At 47.4% G+C, this 18,469-nt stretch overlaps 7 protein-coding genes across 7 annotated transcripts; 2 read left to right on the top strand and 5 right to left on the bottom strand.

The window, feature by feature from the left end:
• Nucleotides 1–919: 919 nt before the first annotated feature.
• V8C40DRAFT_265141 (uncharacterized protein) lies at nucleotides 920–2,503 on the top strand (the record flags this gene model as incomplete). Its single annotated transcript, XM_083219621.1, has 6 exons — nucleotides 920–1,336; nucleotides 1,437–1,568; nucleotides 1,651–1,732; nucleotides 1,823–1,929; nucleotides 1,989–2,275; nucleotides 2,386–2,503. 6 exons carry the CDS (start codon nucleotides 920–922, stop codon nucleotides 2,501–2,503), a joined length of 1,143 nt encoding a protein of 380 aa, XP_083074457.1.
• A 988-nt stretch (nucleotides 2,504–3,491) lies between these two features.
• On the top strand, nucleotides 3,492–4,552 carry V8C40DRAFT_286851 (uncharacterized protein; the record flags this gene model as incomplete). Its single annotated transcript, XM_083222593.1, has 2 exons — nucleotides 3,492–3,561; nucleotides 3,609–4,552. The coding sequence occupies 2 exons, from the start codon at nucleotides 3,492–3,494 to the stop codon at nucleotides 4,550–4,552; spliced, it is 1,014 nt and encodes a 337-aa protein (XP_083074456.1).
• A 270-nt stretch (nucleotides 4,553–4,822) lies between these two features.
• On the bottom strand, nucleotides 4,823–6,061 carry V8C40DRAFT_286849 (trichodiene synthase; the record flags this gene model as incomplete). The annotated part of the gene is made up of 2 exons (XM_083222592.1): nucleotides 5,513–6,061; nucleotides 4,823–5,454 (listed from the first exon to the last, which is right to left on the bottom strand). Exons 1-2 carry the CDS (start codon nucleotides 6,006–6,008, stop codon nucleotides 4,823–4,825), a joined length of 1,128 nt encoding a protein of 375 aa, XP_083074455.1. The 5' UTR covers nucleotides 6,009–6,061.
• A 366-nt stretch (nucleotides 6,062–6,427) lies between these two features.
• Nucleotides 6,428–9,761, bottom strand: V8C40DRAFT_243263 (C2H2-type zinc finger protein). Its single transcript, XM_083215383.1, has 3 exons — nucleotides 9,477–9,761; nucleotides 9,361–9,412; nucleotides 6,428–9,287 (listed from the first exon to the last, which is right to left on the bottom strand). The coding sequence occupies exons 1-3, from the start codon at nucleotides 9,568–9,570 to the stop codon at nucleotides 6,899–6,901; spliced, it is 2,535 nt and encodes an 844-aa protein (XP_083074454.1). The 5' UTR covers nucleotides 9,571–9,761; the 3' UTR covers nucleotides 6,428–6,898.
• A 234-nt stretch (nucleotides 9,762–9,995) lies between these two features.
• On the bottom strand, nucleotides 9,996–13,990 carry V8C40DRAFT_243262 (allophanate hydrolase subunit 2-domain-containing protein). The gene is made up of 2 exons (XM_083215382.1): nucleotides 13,700–13,990; nucleotides 9,996–13,633 (listed from the first exon to the last, which is right to left on the bottom strand). The coding sequence occupies exons 1-2, from the start codon at nucleotides 13,912–13,914 to the stop codon at nucleotides 10,129–10,131; spliced, it is 3,720 nt and encodes a 1,239-aa protein (XP_083074453.1). The 5' UTR covers nucleotides 13,915–13,990; the 3' UTR covers nucleotides 9,996–10,128.
• Nucleotides 13,991–14,713: 723 nt separating this feature from the next.
• V8C40DRAFT_243259 (major facilitator superfamily domain-containing protein) lies at nucleotides 14,714–16,851 on the bottom strand. The gene is made up of 2 exons (XM_083215381.1): nucleotides 15,115–16,851; nucleotides 14,714–15,059 (listed from the first exon to the last, which is right to left on the bottom strand). Exons 1-2 carry the CDS (start codon nucleotides 16,595–16,597, stop codon nucleotides 14,863–14,865), a joined length of 1,680 nt encoding a protein of 559 aa, XP_083074452.1. The 5' UTR covers nucleotides 16,598–16,851; the 3' UTR covers nucleotides 14,714–14,862.
• Nucleotides 16,852–17,267: 416 nt separating this feature from the next.
• Nucleotides 17,268–18,407, bottom strand: V8C40DRAFT_243258 (LamB/YcsF family protein). Its single transcript, XM_083215380.1, has 2 exons — nucleotides 18,147–18,407; nucleotides 17,268–18,084 (listed from the first exon to the last, which is right to left on the bottom strand). Exons 1-2 carry the CDS (start codon nucleotides 18,216–18,218, stop codon nucleotides 17,359–17,361), a joined length of 798 nt encoding a protein of 265 aa, XP_083074451.1. The 5' UTR covers nucleotides 18,219–18,407; the 3' UTR covers nucleotides 17,268–17,358.
• Nucleotides 18,408–18,469: the final 62 nt, after the last annotated feature.

The raw sequence follows: 18,469 nt of genomic DNA, 5'->3' as shown, positions 1-18,469 counted from the left end.
CATTGCAAACAGCACTCAGAATCGCGGCCCATGCTTCTCGACAGAAAGTTACGGCGCAACTGAAAAAGGGAGAGAGTTGAATCGATTACGGGTTCCTATGAAACATTCATCTTCGAATGAGACTTTAGAGATAGGGGGGATAAAGGGAAAATGAGATAAGAAGGAATTGGCTAAGGATATATGGCCTGGCAAGTGAGAGCGGCTATAGCCACGGCCAAAGCATCCATGAAGAGTGCCGGGTAATACTAGAGTGCAGACCAAGAGCATTATATACATTATCTGATGCAATCTCAGGAAACGAGCCACCGCTTTCAAAGTACTTTAATATGACGAGATTGCAAAGCTGTTTCATGGAGAAAAGTACAGACGCGAGTGGAAGGAGGCCAAAGCAATGCCGGCGAGCTGAATCTAGTTTTATCAATCTGACAACCAGTTACCTAGAGAGACATAGCAAAATTACAAGGGGTTCTTTCATTGATAATATACTAATAATAGGCTTCTCTTGACGTCAGGAATATGCGTCATTGTCTGCTTTATATCCAAGGCAATTAATTTGTAGGCACCTGCCCTTGATTGGTTGACGGAGTCAATTTGTATACTTCTGCTTTCATTCTCCTAGTAGGGTAATAACCAGTCATCTCATCACACACCAAAGCATACTTGTAATTGGCTAGAAACATAATTCTATCCATTTGTTATAGAGGATAAAAAGGGTAAAAATGTTGCTATAGTTCCCGCCCTAACAGCTTGAAGCCTTGACACGAGTGAAGCTGAACGGATATTATTTCCCATATTGGAACCGAGATTTGGCATCAGTTATTACTCATTGTCTATTGTAAGTCAACTCTGCCTATACTGAATTTAACCAATCTTTGAAAATACCACCAAGCATCTTACGGTAGACTTCAAACAAGGCATCATGCACAATATACTCCTCACTGGTGCCTCCGGCTACCTTGGTGGCAGCATCTTAGCCCAGCTGCACAAGTCCAGCATTGCTAGCACAATTCTGCCAGCCTATGGTACTATTTACACACTCATTCGCAACGATACTCAAGCCCAAGCGGTCCGAGACTATGGCGCAGAGCTCACGTCATTTGATCCAGGGGATGAAGCCGCCATCGAGAGCTTCATTTTAGGTCACGAAGTGTCAGTAGTGGTTTGGCTTATTGACGTAGTGGGTGTCGAGAGACAGACACTCTTCATTCGAGCCCTGGCCAAATTGCGGCGACAGACCGGCAAAGAGGTCCATTTCTTGCAGGTAGGCAGTGACTTCAACCCAGAGTCTGCCCTCTCATTACCGTCTGAAAAGAGGGAAGCAGACAAACTGGCCTATGTGGCTACTAACATGAGAGCCAATTGTATCTTACGAAGAGTCTTCGGGTCTTCCCCAGTCATCTTCATGCGACGTTTACTGACATCTACCGTATTTGCAGACATCAGGCGCAAAGATATTTTCGGATCTGGTAGGAGCACCGACAAATAAGCCACTACTAGATACAGACCACAAATTGTATGAAATCCAGAGTGAGCAGCAGACTCGAGCTCTCTTTCCGGCATTTAAAAAGGTGGGATATCTAATAACCCTTGATTCGAATCTCTACGCGGAGATACGACAATAATGAACATGAACCTAATCATGTACCACAGGCCGTTAGTACGAACAATACCGTGATCAACCTTGCGGAGGAGCTCGGTGTAAAGAGCTACATCATTGCGCCATGCATTGTGTGTGAGTTTCTAGCTGCCCCTGGAGACATGTGGTTGCCATTGCTGCATCACATGTCCGAATTTAGGTTCTGAGCGCTGACATTCATGCAAGATGGAGAGGGGCTGGGGTTCGGCAACAAGATTTCCGCCCAGACTGTGGCTATTGTGAGAGCAGCCAAGGAGGCAAAGCGTGTCTATCGCGTTGACGATAACTCTCCGGTATGTCAACCCTTAGGCTTCGTATCCGGAGAAGAACAACTAACGCTGATCGTATTTAGACTTGGCCCGTATGCCATATTAGAGATAACACTGACCTCTACATTCGACTGCTCGCCGCCATCCTCTCTGGGAACGATAACATCAGGCATGGACGACAAGGTTATTACCTACCTTCGTCAGGCAGTGTGGCATGGAACGACATCTATGCTCGTATGGCGGTAGCACTGGCGAAGAAAGGCATTGTAGAAGACGAGCAGGTCAAGTTAGCGGATGACGCGGCCCTTGAGATGATGAGCCGTGGTCTCAACTGTCCCAAAGCCTATGTGCGCGTGCAATTGGCTGGCAAGTGAGTATCATTGCCTCCCATTATTCTAAAGAGGAAGCATATATGCCCACCTTTCTGCTATCGTAACAATAAGAGAACTGATTTGCTGATATGATTTGGCGAACCGCTAGATGCACACTTACACTGAAACACGGTACAGAAGCTCTAGGATGGGTACCAAAGTTTGCACCGGAACATATCCTAGAGACTGCGGAAACCGAAGTTGAGCTTATCCTGAAGCACATCTGAGGATAGCGTGGCATACACCGCCTTATATACGAGCTTTCTTAGCTTTTAATAAGAACGCGGCCACTGACAGATAGAAACCTTTAGAGTCTTCTCTGGCATTTTAAACCGGCTTTCAGTATTTCTGTAGTCTTTGAAATGGGATTTCCCTAGGATAATGGCTTCTAATCTTCTGTCGCTCTTAGCCCTTGAATCGTCCATCCCAATTTTTGATGCTCATGTCGCTCATTGTGTTCTTTTTTAAAGCTCTTATTGAACGCCAAAGTGAGCTATCTTTCTCAACGAGTTCGTCTCAGTAGCGATATAGTAAAAGAGTTGCTTCACTAGGATTGTCGAGCGAAAGCGGAGAGTCTCACACAATTACTTAGATATATGAATAGGTTGATTATACAGCAATTTTATAATACAGAACCTTAGATTTGTAATTCCCAGTGTCTCCAAAGCTGCACGAAAGAGGCTTAATGTGCTGTACTGTGTGGGTAGCTTCAGTGTCAGGAGGCAACATGCTTTCAGTGTCTAGACTTTTAGTTGGCAGCGTAATGGCGGCATTATTCACTTGAACAGAGATACAAACGTAATATTATTGCGGCAGCCGAGGCAACTGGACGAGAAACTTGATTATAACCAACATCAAACGCCTCATTCGATAGCATCATAGTCAAGCTAATGCCGCTATCCCGGACCATGCTCCCATACATGTTAGATATGGCCCCTTTGGTCATAGTATTGATTGGTTGCTACAAGCTTGTCATTGCACTTTTAGCAAAGGATCCCTCTGAAACATTTTTGATTAATAATCTTCCCACAGGAAGTATGCTTTTTGGTCCTTGTTCTGCTGTCATTTCGATGATATGCACTACTTGATCACTAATCCATAAACTGCCCTCTTCGATATAAAGTTATCAGCTTCTGCTATGAGATTTGGCTAAAAACGTTCACAACAGCAAGCTCGTCACAGTAAATACTACAAAAATCTACCTTGGTCGGCGATATGTCTTTTGAGAACGCAAGAGTTTTGGTGTTTGGTGGAACTGGAGCCCAAGGGCGATCAATCGTTCAAGGTATAAGTCAATCATCCAATGAGTAAAACGTATACTGATTTTGTTAGCATTGGCACGGACCAAGCGATATCGCGTATCTGTTCTCACTAGGAACAAGAACTCAGCCCAAGCTGCGGCCCTGGTATCCTCTTTTCCGGACGTCCAACTCGTTGAAGGTTCGTACACAAGCGAGGAGGGCCTACGCAACGCTTTTGCCAATCAAGACGTTGTGTACTTCAGTATAGACAGTTTCAACGTCGGTGAGCCATTTGAGTACTTTTGGACGTTTCGTGCCTACGAGATCGCTGTCCAAAGCAAGCTGAAATGGTTCATCTTCGCTGGTGCTCCAGATAGATACGGCAATTTGGGCATGGATGAAAAATACAGGAACAGTCACAATATCGTGTCCAGTAGGTTAACTGGCTGGTTAATGAATCAGCCTCTTGACCGACTCCCTTGGACTATTCTGACAGGTGGTGTCTATGCCGAAATGCTTGGGGTTCTTCTAAGACCCACAGAGGGGGAAGATGGATTCATCTTTCAAAATCCCATGGATGATGATAGCGTTATGCCACTTCTACCTCTCGAAATGTATGGCTATCGCCTCCAGTGGGCTTTGGCACATCCAGAGGAGAGTATTGGAAAAATGTTGTCCGCAGGACCTTATTTTGTTACCTTTCCCGAGATCGCCACAGCACTTCAGCAAGTTACAGGCAAAAAGGCTCAATTTAAGAGCATTACAACATCCGCATGGATGGAGGCAATTTCTGGTTATGTAGATCCAGAGGGGAGATTGCCCAGAGGAGGGGATCCAACCGATCCCACCTCGTTTACGTTTCGCCAATCTTTTGGGGCCTGGTGGAATATCTGGGAAGAGCAGAAAGAAAAGAAGATAGAAGATATGTCTTGGGCGGATGAAGTTTACCCTGAACGACCAAGGAGTCTGAAGGAATGGATGCAAACAGTTGGATATGAGGGGAAGCAAATCGTTCCCCTCTACGAGCGGTCCTGAGTACCTATATGTATTGACATTTTAGCAAAATGGTGTCATTGCAACTAAGATAGCAAGGTGAAGAATATAAGGACTCTTCAAGTGTATTAAATGGTGTGAAAATTACGAAATACATTTTGCGCGACCTGTCTTGCTGTAATGCTTGCTTCATTGGTGCACGCGATTACTACATTAAATCGCATTCTCTTCTCAAATAACTACATCTTCATATTTTTGGCTCATGGCGCGACATTAAAAATGTTGCCAAGCAACCAACAAAGGATCGGCGCCTTATAGACTGCTCGGCCGCAGACTGCTCATTTGTCCATCAATCTCACGCTTGCACAACTCGGTAACTGACGGTACGCAATACCGAGCAGTGTCTATGATACCGACACGGCGAGCAGACTCCATGTAGTTCTGAAATCTCTGAGCAATGGGGCTGTTGCTAGAGGAATCGCAAATCTCGATAAGGCGATACCGGTCATCACACAAATGCCAAGTGATATGGCCTTGGATGAAACGGGTCAAGATCTCATATATCATGGGATGCTTATCTTGGAAGACCTGGATTATCTCTTCGGAGCTGCGGATAACATCTTCGCAGAGCTTGTAAAGAGCTTGATCAAGAGTTATGCCATCACATGCCACATAATTGTTAACTAAAGACGTTTGATCTCGCTCTGTGAAGTATTCTTTGTAAAAAGAAAACAAATCATTAGTCCAGACCATCCAGTTTTCCATCTGGGCAATGGCCGCGGTGATCTCTACAAAGTGCTTTTCTTCATCAATCGACTCAAGAGGCCACAAAGAAGAGCCAACAGAGTGGCCTAGGCCATTCATACGACGAAGAAATCCTGGATAGTCACTGGAGCCACGAAAGCCCTTGAAATTGTGTTGCTCGATCCAGCAACCTTGGAAAACTGTGTTTGATGGTATTAGATTTTCTGCCTTGTACAAAAGTCAAGGATTACAACTTACAGTCAATCGTACTTCGGACCATGTTCATTTGACAATAGCCGCCATAATGACGAAGAACGTTGGGAACAAAATCATTGACCAGTCTCCACCAACTGTGAGCCTGAGGCCTGGCGTTTAGAAGGTCCCCATACCAGTTTGTCATAGAGCCAGCGGGCTGCTCTACGCTATCGTCAAGAAGTAGAGTGTAGGTGTAGAAGATAGTTAAATCGGCCATTAGCTCCTTGGATACATGGGACCAAGAGTAAACGACCATCCCGACGATGGTCTTGAGGGCGGCGGTCATGCGCTTGGGTGGCGCTTTAAGAGTTTCTTGTACATGAGGCTGAGCAAAATGCTCAGCAGCTTTTGAATACGCGTACTTCAAGCATGAGGCGCGCTCATCATCTGTGAAATTCTCATCGTTGTACCGAACGGTGTCTAGTAGACGGACGAGATTCTCCAGATACGCAGCCCGTGGGAATTGCTGCTCACTGGAAACAATGTCAATTTTAGCCATGATGGTGATAATAAGATAACGTGATTCTGATAATAACAGGCAAGCAAAGAATGATATATTAGCGTATGCAAGGAGGTGATGAGCTACTTGAGTAGCGAACGAGATGATATGGGATAAATAACCGGAGACAGAATTCCAAGATATTTATATATTATGTAGAAAATCCAAGCACGAGCACTGTAACATCCAATGCGGACTCCGAAAATACCTCTGAAATTCTTCACGGAGATGCGCACCTTCTTGAATAAGTCAATAATCCGAAAAAGAATTTGTCTTGACAATGGACCTGAGTTCTGCATCGGGAAATTGATCATGTAACTGTTGAGCAACTCCATAGGATGCGGAGTCTTGCATGATGACCTTGACGAAGCGATCGTATCTAAGATCATGACTGAAAACTTTTGTGCCATGAAACGAAGGGCGTCATGGCAAATGGAGAGATGGCTTCTTTCAGATGGGTTACAGTTCTATTCGGCCCGCTGCAGCTTCCTTGTCATTGGAAACATGTACGCAATCACTTATCGGTACTGAGTTGCATTGGGTTTGCCGGGGGTTTCACATTAGCGATAGCTGCCTTCGTCTGATATTCTCAGCCATTGCATAAAGGCTTCCACAGACAAATCCTCTCGTCCAATATTAAAGCATACAGGATCCACACGATGCAGGGATTATACCTATGACCGGCCTGAAGATATGCCCAATAGAACTTGAAATACAATAGCAATCGAACTTACATGTAGTGGGGCTTCGATCTGAACTGAGTGATACATGAGATAGCATTTGTGATCCTTGCATCAACAGTTATCAAGGTGGGTTTTATGATAGTGATTAGTATACAGACCACTCTTCTCTTGTAGTAAGCTAACGTGTCAAAACATTTCCGAGAAATTTTAGGCCGAAAAGCGACTTTCTAATGACTCGGCAACAAGAGACAATGTCTCCCCCACAACATGAACAATCTCAAATACTTGGATTCCTCTGCATGTCTCTGCCCAGAGTCTTACTGCAGCAATAGCCAGACGTCGGATTCGACGAGGGTAATCGTTTTTTGAGCCCAGAGAGCCCTCCAGATGAGTCTCCTCGATTAGCCGTTCGACAATAGAAAGCAATCGCTTCTCCTCATATCGTAGGATTTCCATCCCATCAGAAGATACCAGATGAAAGAGGTTTTCGAGCCAGTGAGTGAGCAAGAGCGCACATGCAAAGTTGCTGATGGCGTGCTGAACACTCCAATGCCCCGTTCGACCTCGCGCGACAAACGCTATCCCAACCCTCACTGGTATCCTCAACGCGCAAATGGCATGAAAAACTGCCTGGTCTAGATGAGGTGCGCGGAGTGGAATGGGGTTTTGGTGAGGTTCAAATGCTTGAGCGATAATCCTCGGATCGCGTGAGCGAAGAGCGCAGTGGCTCTGGAGGCCAACTGCAAGATGGACGTGAGCCAAGCGAAGCATGGCAGTCGAATTGAAGGCCAAGGGACCATGAGGAGAGTTGGGATCCAAAGCAGACTCGATAGCCGAATCCCAACACGATTGCCAGGCACTATAGGCGTTCTCATAAAGTGAAATAGTGTCCAGTGACAGACTCGTTGATGAACTTAACACCGCGGACGCTACTTGGCGTTCAAAGTATACCTGTATTAGCAGGCTTTGAACAAGCATGTAATTTCCGAATTCTGTAGCAGCATCTTCTTTCGCAAGTGGTCTCCCGGATAGCAACTGCTGCAGACAAAGTTGAAAATCCGGCTGACGGGAGTTGCTCTTTTGCCGCAAGCTAAGCCATGCGTTCGCAGTGGTAGCCTTGAACTCTGCTTCCGAGGATGGCAGTGGAATGCTGACTTCCGAACTGGTGATTTGAGGTGGTACATTGAAACAGATAGTGAGTATATTGATCACAAAGTAGGCCGAGAACAAGGTACGTCGCCTCTCTTCTTCATGAGCCCAGGCACTCCAGTTATTGGCTTCAAATTCTGGAACGGGATATTTGAGTGCTTCGCGAGTCAGCTCTGTAAGTTGGCTGCTCATGGCGAGTGCATCCTGCGCAAGTGGCCCGTCAAGCCAAGCCATTGTGAGTACAAGCACCAACAGAGACTGTAGAAGTTCAATGTCGACAGGCCCGGATGATGCGGGTGGCGGCGTTGCCCATGTCTGTGCAGTTGCGTCTGGGGAACCGGTAGGAAGCCCGGCGTATCGTGGAAAAGTTCGGAGCAAGTGCAAAATAGAGGCTCGGCGACGCCTTTCGAGCTCATGGGTAATGATAGACTTTGCAATTAAGTACATGGCGTAGCCGTGCGTATGTTCAAACCCATAGAATGACCCGGTAGCCGCAAGAGTCAATACAAGCATTGGCGTCTTGTCCTCCAGGCATGTTGTTGGTATATGAATGAAAGGCAAATGGGGATGAAAGCCCCGCATCCAGCTCGCAACATATCTCGATAGTGTTTGCCGGCTGGGAAGTGTGAACGGCTCTGGTAACACGCTGATGTGCTTTTCAACTTCGGCAGTGAGTTTTTCGTACGCCGCTGCCGACACGGTCCATGGATTCGTTGCTACGATTTCGTCAATCGCATCGAGTGAACGGCCAAGTGAATCTTGTGTCTGATTTGTCTGACTTGGTACTGATTGGACCACAGAAGCCCTCCCCTGCGATGGTAACATCTCATTTTGCATAAGAGTCGATATCTCAAGGCTATTGGACCCTAAACCTGCGGAAAGTGGTTGAGAACCGCTATAGGTGTCGGATACGTCCTCAATCATTGGCTGTTGGTAGTCCATTGGCGGAAAGATGTCCATGAGATATCCGCTTATCATGTCTGTCTCATTTGCAAGGAAATCAATGTCGAACAGCTGAAGTTGGGTAAAGTCAGATCCAGCTTCGATGGTGTTTTCCATGTTAATGTCGCTGCGAGCCGCAACACCGCTATCACGAGAAGGGTAGCTAGGTTGCTGCTCCTGGTTACTCGTGTCCAGGTCGCGTATTGAGAATTTTCCCATGAGCTGCTTTTGAGAGTACTCTACCGGCGCGTTGTTGTTCATCGCGGTGGTTGATCCTGTAATCACATTTCGAGTCGCAGATGTCTGGTTTATAAAATCGGGGTTAAGGGGTGTTCTTCCATGACTGCTGTCTGATGGAGAGATGACAGCATTGCCTGTTGGAGATGTCTGATAGATAATCTTAGAGGGGGAGACGGCTTCTTGACCACTGGAGCCTGTGTCTGGAGGTATACTTGTAGCTGGGTTTGAGCATTGAGACAGTCGACGATGACGGTTTAGAAGATCTCTGATGATATATAGTAAGCACCTTAACTGCCGATGCGCTGAGCTGGTTGTATAATGGAGGTGCAATGACTCACGGTCTTGAGAATGTCCGGCCACAGGCACAGCCAAACGGCCTCTCCCGGGTGTCTAGACAAGACTTAGCATCAACACCAAGTTAATAGCGTGCCCATTGACACTCATTGATACTTACGCGTGCGAATGTGACGCTCTAGATGCTCCTGTCGCTTAAACTCCTTGTTACAGTACTTGCAGGGAGCCACACGGAATCGAGGGCGACCTCTCATGATGCAACTGTGGGGCAAGCCGAGCAGGATCTCGGAGTGGATACGATGCCAGATGCAGCCACAATGTTACGAAGACTAAGGATGATGGTGTAAGATGAGGGTGATGAGAGCGGTTGAGGCTCGGAGGAAGAGAGAGTCATAGGTTGTTTTGATAAAGAACCAATCAATTGGTAGATTCAACGCGTCTGTTGGAGATAAGAATAGACAGAGAATCGGTAGACCCGGCCCGGTCAAGAATGGATAGGGAATCGATAGATCCGGTCCGGTCGAATAGACAGCACGTGATGGGAATTAGCTGTATCCTCATCAGCCCACTATGTGCCTTAGGCTGATACTGTACAGTATGGAGTTGAAGGGGCACGACATGTCAAGGTTACACTATAGAGGAGGGGAAGAGTGTTATAGCCTCTGGAATTGGTTTATATGCACTGTATTGAATTGATGATTATTGAACAAGTAATTCGGGTTGCTCTTAATACAAAAGGATGATTTCATGTTTAATACGCAACTTGACATGACTCAATTATTAGTCTTCTTATTGCTATTCACCTCAGTCTTTTAGTCTTCCCGCCGACCTTCCACAACTACCATCCCAGGACTAACTACACTTCCCGGCGGTTGGCTAATCTTTGTTACTACAGCGCCAGCCTGGCCATCATCGACAATTATGTTAATCTCCATCTTCATGGCCTCGAGAACCGCCACCGTTTGTCCCTTTTCTAGTACGTCGCCCGGCTTGACCAACACTTTCCAGACATTGGCATTAATAGGTGATTCGATAGAGACGACATTGCCTGAACCAGCATCGTCATCTTCAGTAGTTGTAGCATTAAGTCGTGCATTCTTTTCCGCCGTCCACTCGTCAAACAGACGCTGCTCATGCTCTCCCACCTGTTGAGCAGCCTCAACTTGACGCTTCCTCCAGGCCTGATATGCGGGATCCTTGGCGGCGGCTTCGAATTTGGCAATGTACTCATCCATATCTAGCGTCGTTTGCGTAATGTCAAACACATATCGACCCGTCTCGAAGTCTCGCTCGATCTTGTTGTACTCTTCCTCAGAGACCTCGTAAAACTTTATTAAATCGAGATGATTGAACAGCCAGGGCCGCTCTGCAGAGAAGCCGGTGCGAGTTCCGGTTCCGTCCCATCCACCCAACGTGCGGCCCATAAGCTGGTATCCTCCGGGTGCCGCAACGGGATAGATGGCCACCAGTGAGCCACCCAAGCCAACTGAGCCGCTTGGTGTATAAATTCGGTTCGGGTTGTACTTTTGACCGGTTAATACGTGCCAAGGATCAAGTGGGAACAAGATGGGCGTTCCAACGTAGAAGCCGACGGCGACGGCCAGCCACGGTGTCTTGAGAAGCGCATCAAAGACTTGCTGACGGGTCTCTAGTGCATTGTTCTTGCGAAGATATTCGACATTGTCCGGCATGTAAGCTGCCGTAGGCCTGATATTCTCCATGTATCGTTGGGCAGACTCTTTCAATGTAGAGTGGTCGAGGCAAACTGGAAGCCGTACTTGGCGAGCAGGTATCTTGACGCCGGTAGTCTGCCCAATTTCATCATCGAATTGAATGAGTTGCTGAAGGAGTTTGGATCGGTCCACCTGAAACGGGTCGAATCGCACAGTGAGAGAGGAGAAGTTGGGATCGCCGCGCACGCTCGGCAGATTTACAGCTGATATCTGCTTGGCGAGGAACTGTACACAGGCAGTGTTGCGCAAATTCGACACCTGATCACCATATTCGACGATGATGCTTGTGTCGCCTCCTTGGCGGTATGTTACCCGTGGATGGCTTTCCTGGGACTGCTTTTGGTATAAGATGGAAGATGGAGGTTCGTCAGTGAACTCGACAACGAGAGGAGATATCGGGCTTGTGTTTCCCTGCTCAAATGCAACAAGAGCTTGGAGAAAGTCATCTTTTCTCCTAGAAATCTCCAGGGCAGTGTCGTATGCAACAGAACGGAATCGTACAGTGTTACCAGGCTTCAACTGGCCAATCTTCCACATCTCGCCGGAGCAGACAGTTGTTGGGCATACAAAACCGCCCAAGTCCGGACGATCAGGCCCAAAGATGATGGGAAACTCTCCTGTGAAGTTGACGCCACCATTGGGATAGCCATAGTCGAGCACATTGGATGGGTGTGATCCGCCGCCGCCACCGGAGGCTCGAGCCCATTTCAATCGTGGTCCTTCTAAACGGATGCCGCTTCGGCTGCTGTTGTGACTGACTGTCCAATCAGTTTCGTATAGTGTTGTACGTCCCTCAGGTGTCAGAATGTCTTCAGAGCCGTACGGACCGTCAATGCAACAAACAGTCACACTGGTAGTGAAATTGGGAATGAAGTTTGATGGCAAAGACAAAGGTGTGGCTTCTGCGGCCCAGGATCCTGATTGTGAAGATAGAGTGAGGATGTCGTGAAGCTGAAGCTTTCGTCCTTGCACGCCACCAAAGCCGAGCTCCGGAGCAGTAGACTTGGAGCCAAGAAATTTGGGGACTTGTGGGAAACCGCCTTTCACGGCAAGATATGTGCGGAGGCCGTTACCCGTCACCTTTCCAAGTCCGAGTGTCTGACCTTTCTTGATGACAATTCTTGACCACATAGGCTGAGATGCATTATCTAGAGTAACTGACAGCTCTGCACCACAGACTGCCACGACGGCTGCTTCGTGGAATAACAACTTTGGGCCAGACAGAGTGAGTTCCAACAACTCGACTCCAGAGTCATTACCGACCAGAATATTTGCTACTCGAGCGCTTAGATCGTCAATTGGGCCCGATGGAGGTATTCCATGGCCAACTTCAATACGGCCCGGGTAATCCTGAATCGTCGTGAAAACACCAGGATCAATCACCTGTAGGGAACAGCTATCAAACTTGAACATTGACAGCGAGTTGGTCAATGTATTGCCGCTGGTGAACATTTCTGATTCAAGAATCTTTGACAGGTACTCCAAATTGGATTGTGTCCCTTGAAGAGCCGTCTCGGCAAGTACCGCAAGCATCTTCTTTTGGGCGGCGGCACGACCATCAGGGCTATATGCCATGACCTTTCCAATTAATGGATCATAGAAGGGCGTGATCCTCTGTCCATTCCGGACCCATGTGTCGACTCGCACGCCCTCGCCCTCTGGCCAGTGAACGTGTTGTAAGACGCCAGGGCTGGGGGCAAAGTCACGTAACGGCACTTCAGCATACACTCGTACCTCTATCGCTGATCCGAGTGGCTGGGGTCGTCCAAGGCTTTTCAGGACATCGGAGGGGATCCCGATAGAGCCACCGCGTTCGTAGTCGGCTTGTCGCAACATGAGATGTACCAGATCAACTCCATAACACAACTCAGTAATTCCATGCTCAACCTGCAATCGCGTGTTCATCTCAAGGAAGAAGAAGTCGGCAGTCTCATCATCCACGAGAAACTCGACCGTGCCCACGCTCTTGTACTTTAGCTGTGATGCGTAGTTCACAGCGGCTTGAAGCATCTTTTCGCGGAGGCCAGGATGACGCTCCACAAAGGGACTGGGACACTCCTCGACCACTTTCTGATGCCGCCGCTGTAGTGAGCACTCACGCTCTCCAAATGCGACCACCATTTCTCCATTGCCGGCGACTTGAACCTCAACATGGCGTGAACTCGGATAGTACTTCTCCAAGAAGACTCCGCTGTTCTTGAAGAGAGCGCCGGCCCGGCTCTCAACCATGGCGAATGCTTTCTCAACCTCTTGTTCACTATGGCAGATCTGCAATCCCATTCCTCCGCCTCCGCCTGTCGCTTTGAGCATCACGGGGCAACCTAGACGCTTTGAAGCCTCCACAGCTGCTTTGGCGGATTCCAACAGTTGTGTGCCTGGAATTACCGGCACATTTGCGGCTTGGGCAATAGCTCTGGCTTCATGCTTGAGTCCCATCGCATTGATGGATGCAGAAGAAGGTCCGACAAAAGTAATGCCGGCAGAAGCAACGGCAGTTGCGAATTCGACATTTTCACTTAAGAAACCGTATCCAGGGATGATTGCGTCTGCATTTGTCTCTTTGCAAATCTGGAGAATCGCCTCGCTTTTGAGACAAACAGTTAGCATAGCACAAAGTACACAAACACTCCTATCGGAAAGTAATGCTTACCCATTTGTGTAGGCGGTGGTGTCTTCGCCTGGTAGCAAAACCACCTCGTCTGCTAAGGTTGCATGCAATGAAGTTGCATCAGCATTTGTTATGATGGCAACACTACTAACTCCCAACTCGCGACAGGCTTTGATGCAACGGACGGCAATCTCGCCTCTGTTGGCCACCAGGACCTTGCGAATGTTGCGCAGCGAGGTTGAGTCAACGGAACCCATGTTGCCAGCAATAGAGGAAGACAGAGGTAACGGAATTGAAAGGAGATAACATCACAAGTGATAAGACAGGCCTCAATGAAAACGAATATGAGTTATAGATATATGGTCCAGGGGTCTCTAATAGCTCGAGAGATTGCTCAAGCAGCGATAAAGAGTGTGGAGTACGCTTGTGCCCGCAGCGAATCATCCCCATCACGGTTAGAATTTCTACCCCAACGCGGGGTATACAGAAGAGGAAACACCTTATCGTGTGTCTTGTCTTTGCTGGAATGAGAGAGTGTGCCTGAGTTCTTTGTACTTGGGATGGATGAGAGAAACGCCACCCGGTCTATTATCTTCGCCACATGCCGTATGACCCCAGATTTTGGTCATGATGTATGTTAGGCGGCGTATATATGCCGAAATTGGAGAACGTCCATCTGCCAGGTCCAGCCATATTACAACAACATGAAACTATTACAATTCGAAGACGTAACATATTTCTTTCAAATTTCCTCATACGTTGACATTTTGGTTTTTCTTAGCTAAATAGTTGAGACTCTTCCCGGGGCCGGAAGATAGACAGTGGAGGCTAAAATAGCCCATATATCTTCCAGTTTCGTGTAATTCTCGTCTATCAGGAGAGAATGTGGCTGGATATAGGAATAGCCGGGTAGAATTCGGAACTCGTCCCATGGCTTCACTCCATGAACTGTGTTCTGGTTTGCAGAGCCAGACATGACAGTGCTGTAATTCATCATGCGTCTACTAAAGACAATACCAACGCCAATATAATTACATCGAGGAGTAAATAGACACATTGGATAATGATTGAATTACTGAAACTATGGATGCTCAACAGACTTTACACACCTTCTTATTTCACGCGCATCATCCTACTGTTCGTCTGTCATCTGGGTGCAGAATATGTAAACCAACTACTCAAGATTTGCCCCATTCACGATGTAATTAATGAGCCCTCGCCCCATATCGTTCCACTAGATTCCAATACGACTGTGCAGTGGAACGTCGCAGAGTTTTGCCCACAAAAATCATCACAATTGCCGTGCACCATACTGCTAAACCCAAGATGGCGATGAGAACAAAGGCATAACGAAGAGACAGATGATTAATCATGGGGACAACAGCATATCCAAAAGCGAAACCTAAGCCAGTTAGCCAATTATCGATAAACAGAGTATTAGGTGTGAAATGACATACCCATCATGTTACGGATCAGGATGGCTGAGACTAGGCCTTCTCCTGCAACCTCCTTGTAGCTATCAAGAATGTAGGTGAATGCAAGATTGGCACCCATCGGGAGAGTGATGGAGATCAGACAGAGGCCGAAAACAACTCCGAACCAATGAATGTGATAGGATGCTCCCACTCCATAGAGAAGACAGCCAGCAGGGTGCATGACGAGTGCAATAACGCATGTCCAGAGTCGTTGCTCGGGTTCCATAACACCACCATTCCGACGCGCAAGGCGGAGGGCGAGAAAATCAGCCATCCATCCCGAAAGGAAGCAACCAATGGTGACACCAACAACGCAAGAAAGGTACGTCAAGCCAATATTGTTGGCAGAGAAGTTGTACGGCGCATTGCCGAGGATCAGAGCCAAGGAACCGCCAACAACATTGTACCAAGCGAGAATTCCACCTACAAGCAGGCCGCCAAAGGACATGCCAGGAAACATGAAGAGCAGCCGGATTGGTAAGAAGAAAAGTTTGAATGTACTAGGTTGTCGCGGGTCACGGAAACCCCAGAACTTCAGTTTCGCCAGGTATGTTTTTGTGCTCTCCTGTTCATCAAATGCAGAAGGTTCAGAAGGTGAGATAGACTGCGATGTGGATTTATCTTCTCGATCGAGGGATTTCTCGTTGATCTTCTTGTCTGATGCAACCGGGGTATTGCTTTCGAGATCTTTGGTAGTGTTGCTAATATTGGCTGGGTCGATGCCGATTGTCTCACGCGCGTTGCCGGTACTGTGATCACGATAAAACATGGTTTCCTCAAAGAAAAAGAATGTGACAACAGTAACACCGCAACCGATAAAGGTCAGGATGTACTGAATCCATCGCCACCCGAGGTCTTGTGCAACATAGCCAGAGGCAACTGGCGTCAGAAACGCACCACACCACAAAGTCCAGCTGTAGGCACCCATAAAAAAGCCTCGGTCGTGGGTGAAGAAAAGATCTCCGATGATGACTTCGATGAGTGTCTCTTGCGGCGAGGCGGCAATACCAAGAAGGATGCGGTTGGCGAAGAACTCTCCCCTTGACTTGACATAGGCAGTCCAGAGAGTGACTGCAGTGGTCAAGATGATGGACACAAGAAGTGTAAGACGTCGGCCGTTGCTAAGAGCAAGGCATTGAGTGATCATAGTGCCCCAACCCAAGAAGAGGAAGAGAATACCATTGCCAGTGCTCAAGTCGGCAATCGAAATGCCAGTATCTTGCTCAATCAAGATGTATGCTGGAGATAATCCTGAAATCATACCGGCGACAAAGAAGCACCAGACCATGGCACAGACAATACCCCTAGTCTTACGTGCAGGATTCCAGCGCAGAGGGTCATCAGGGTCATTGGTTGGCTGAGGGACAAGGACAATATCCCGTGACTGCTGGCCATGCTTGACATTGAAGATGCCTTGAACATCAACAAGCTGGACGGTCCCAGGGATGGGGATTTCAGATGCCATTGAGATTATTTGATGCAGATGAATGGCGAAGACTAATAGACAATTGTATAATTGGCAGTGTTGGTAGAAATGGAAAAGGTTGACTCAACAGATAAGACGAGTTGAAGACAATAATTATAAAAAGATTAAGGAGGTCATTTATTCTTCATCTTAGACTGGTGAAAGCCAGGGATGATCAACAGTCTAGTATTGCCAGGTCAATGGGCTGTAATATAGTAGTGCCGGCCAGGGAAGCTTCATTAGCCTTTTGTATTCCCTACCATCCCTATTATCATCCTAGGAGGTTAGGCAGTTCACCGATAGCCATAACTTTCTACCCCGAGCTCTCGATAGCGCGTTTCTTGGTTCCTAAAAGATAAGACGTCGTAGCGTGAGGCGTTTTACCCCACAAGATAGCTTGTAGGGGCCGGCCCCGGCAAGGTTGAGTCTCGGCCCCCCGCCAACCTCCAATGTCTTTCCAGGGTATCGGATAAGCTTTGAGAATCTATGAGTGAGGCCATGACTTACACGGTGCTTTCATGAAGGTAAACAGCATTGGGAAGGCCTCACTTTTCACGCGACGCCTGTTATGTGCGCAGACCAGCGTCAAATACCAACACTGCTTTCCAATAGCCGATTGACACTGATTATCTTAGGGGACTGAATCGTGATCAACAGGACTATAAATCAAGGCAATATATAGGCGGCTAAAGGCATCTTGTAGATTCATATGTACTTTATGTTTTCAATATATAATGCAATTATTGCTCATCGTTTGTATTCTATTTTTTACCATTGACTTTGCTAATTTCCGAGGCAAACTTGGACCGGTTGGCTTCATCAATGGCTTGGCGTACTGCCTTTGCGTTCTGAAGGACTGTGGGAGCATCAGAGTGAATGCAGATGCTGAAGGGCCTGCCGTCAAAGCCAAAGCTGAACTTGTTCCCGTTAATGTCCTTTCCACTATCAGTCATTGCCGCCCCAAATGCCCGTTCATAACAGAGCTCTGGCGTAACCTGTTGAGATTGCGCAACAGGCACAAGTTTTCCTTCCGGTGAATAATCTATGTCGACATAAACCTCCCCTTGAAACGGAATGCCCATCTCCTTACACATTGCTTCTTCTTCAGGATTCTGAGAAGCATAAACGGGCACTTTGAATGTCGCACATGCCTTCAATACAGCTCTCATGATGTCCAGGTCTCTTTGCATGTAGAAAAAGAGTTCTCCGTGAGGCTTGATATGAGACAGCTCTACGCCCTCGGCATCTAGCATGGCTTTGAGAGAGCCAACTTGATAAAGAACCATAGCGTACATATCATTGACGTCGATTTCCATCTTTCTCCGACCGAAGCCGAACAAGTCTTGCAATCCGGGGTGAGCACCAGCTCTAACACCGTGCTTTTTACAAAGACGAATAGTCTTGAGCATAATGGAAGGATCGCCAGCATGAAAGCCGCAAGCAATATTCGCAGCATCAATGAATGGCATCAGCTCTTCGTCGGGGCCCTAAAGTCCATGTTAGTGAGAGCCGCATAATTAGTCTCAAGAGGGTGTGGATGTGAACTTACCATCTTCCATCGCCCAAAGCCTTCTCCCATATCGGCGTTGATTTCATACTTGCGAGCGAGTCCTGGCGCCATGGTTTCGAAGTGAGATAACGCCAAAGACGCCTAATGAAAATACTTGGAAACAAGGATGCCGATGATGCAGGCGTTCTGACTTTTAGAGCTCGATACGGACCCTCATGAATAATGTCACCTGTGGCCACAATTCATCTCAAATTTCCAATTACACCACCCCTCTTTCCTGTCCCGACATGCATATCCTAGTGTAGCCGATGATCCTGTTGATCGGGTGGTGGCGGTGGGTGGGTCGAGGTTGGGGTAGAAAG

Source organism: Trichoderma camerunense (genome assembly GCF_050948025.1).
Source record: "Trichoderma camerunense strain CBS 138272 chromosome Unknown V8C40scaffold_7, whole genome shotgun sequence".
Lineage (NCBI taxonomy): Eukaryota > Fungi > Ascomycota > Sordariomycetes > Hypocreales > Hypocreaceae > Trichoderma > Trichoderma camerunense.
The sequence above is the reverse complement of the archived record's forward strand: the minus strand, read 5'-3'. Positions and strand labels throughout refer to the sequence as shown.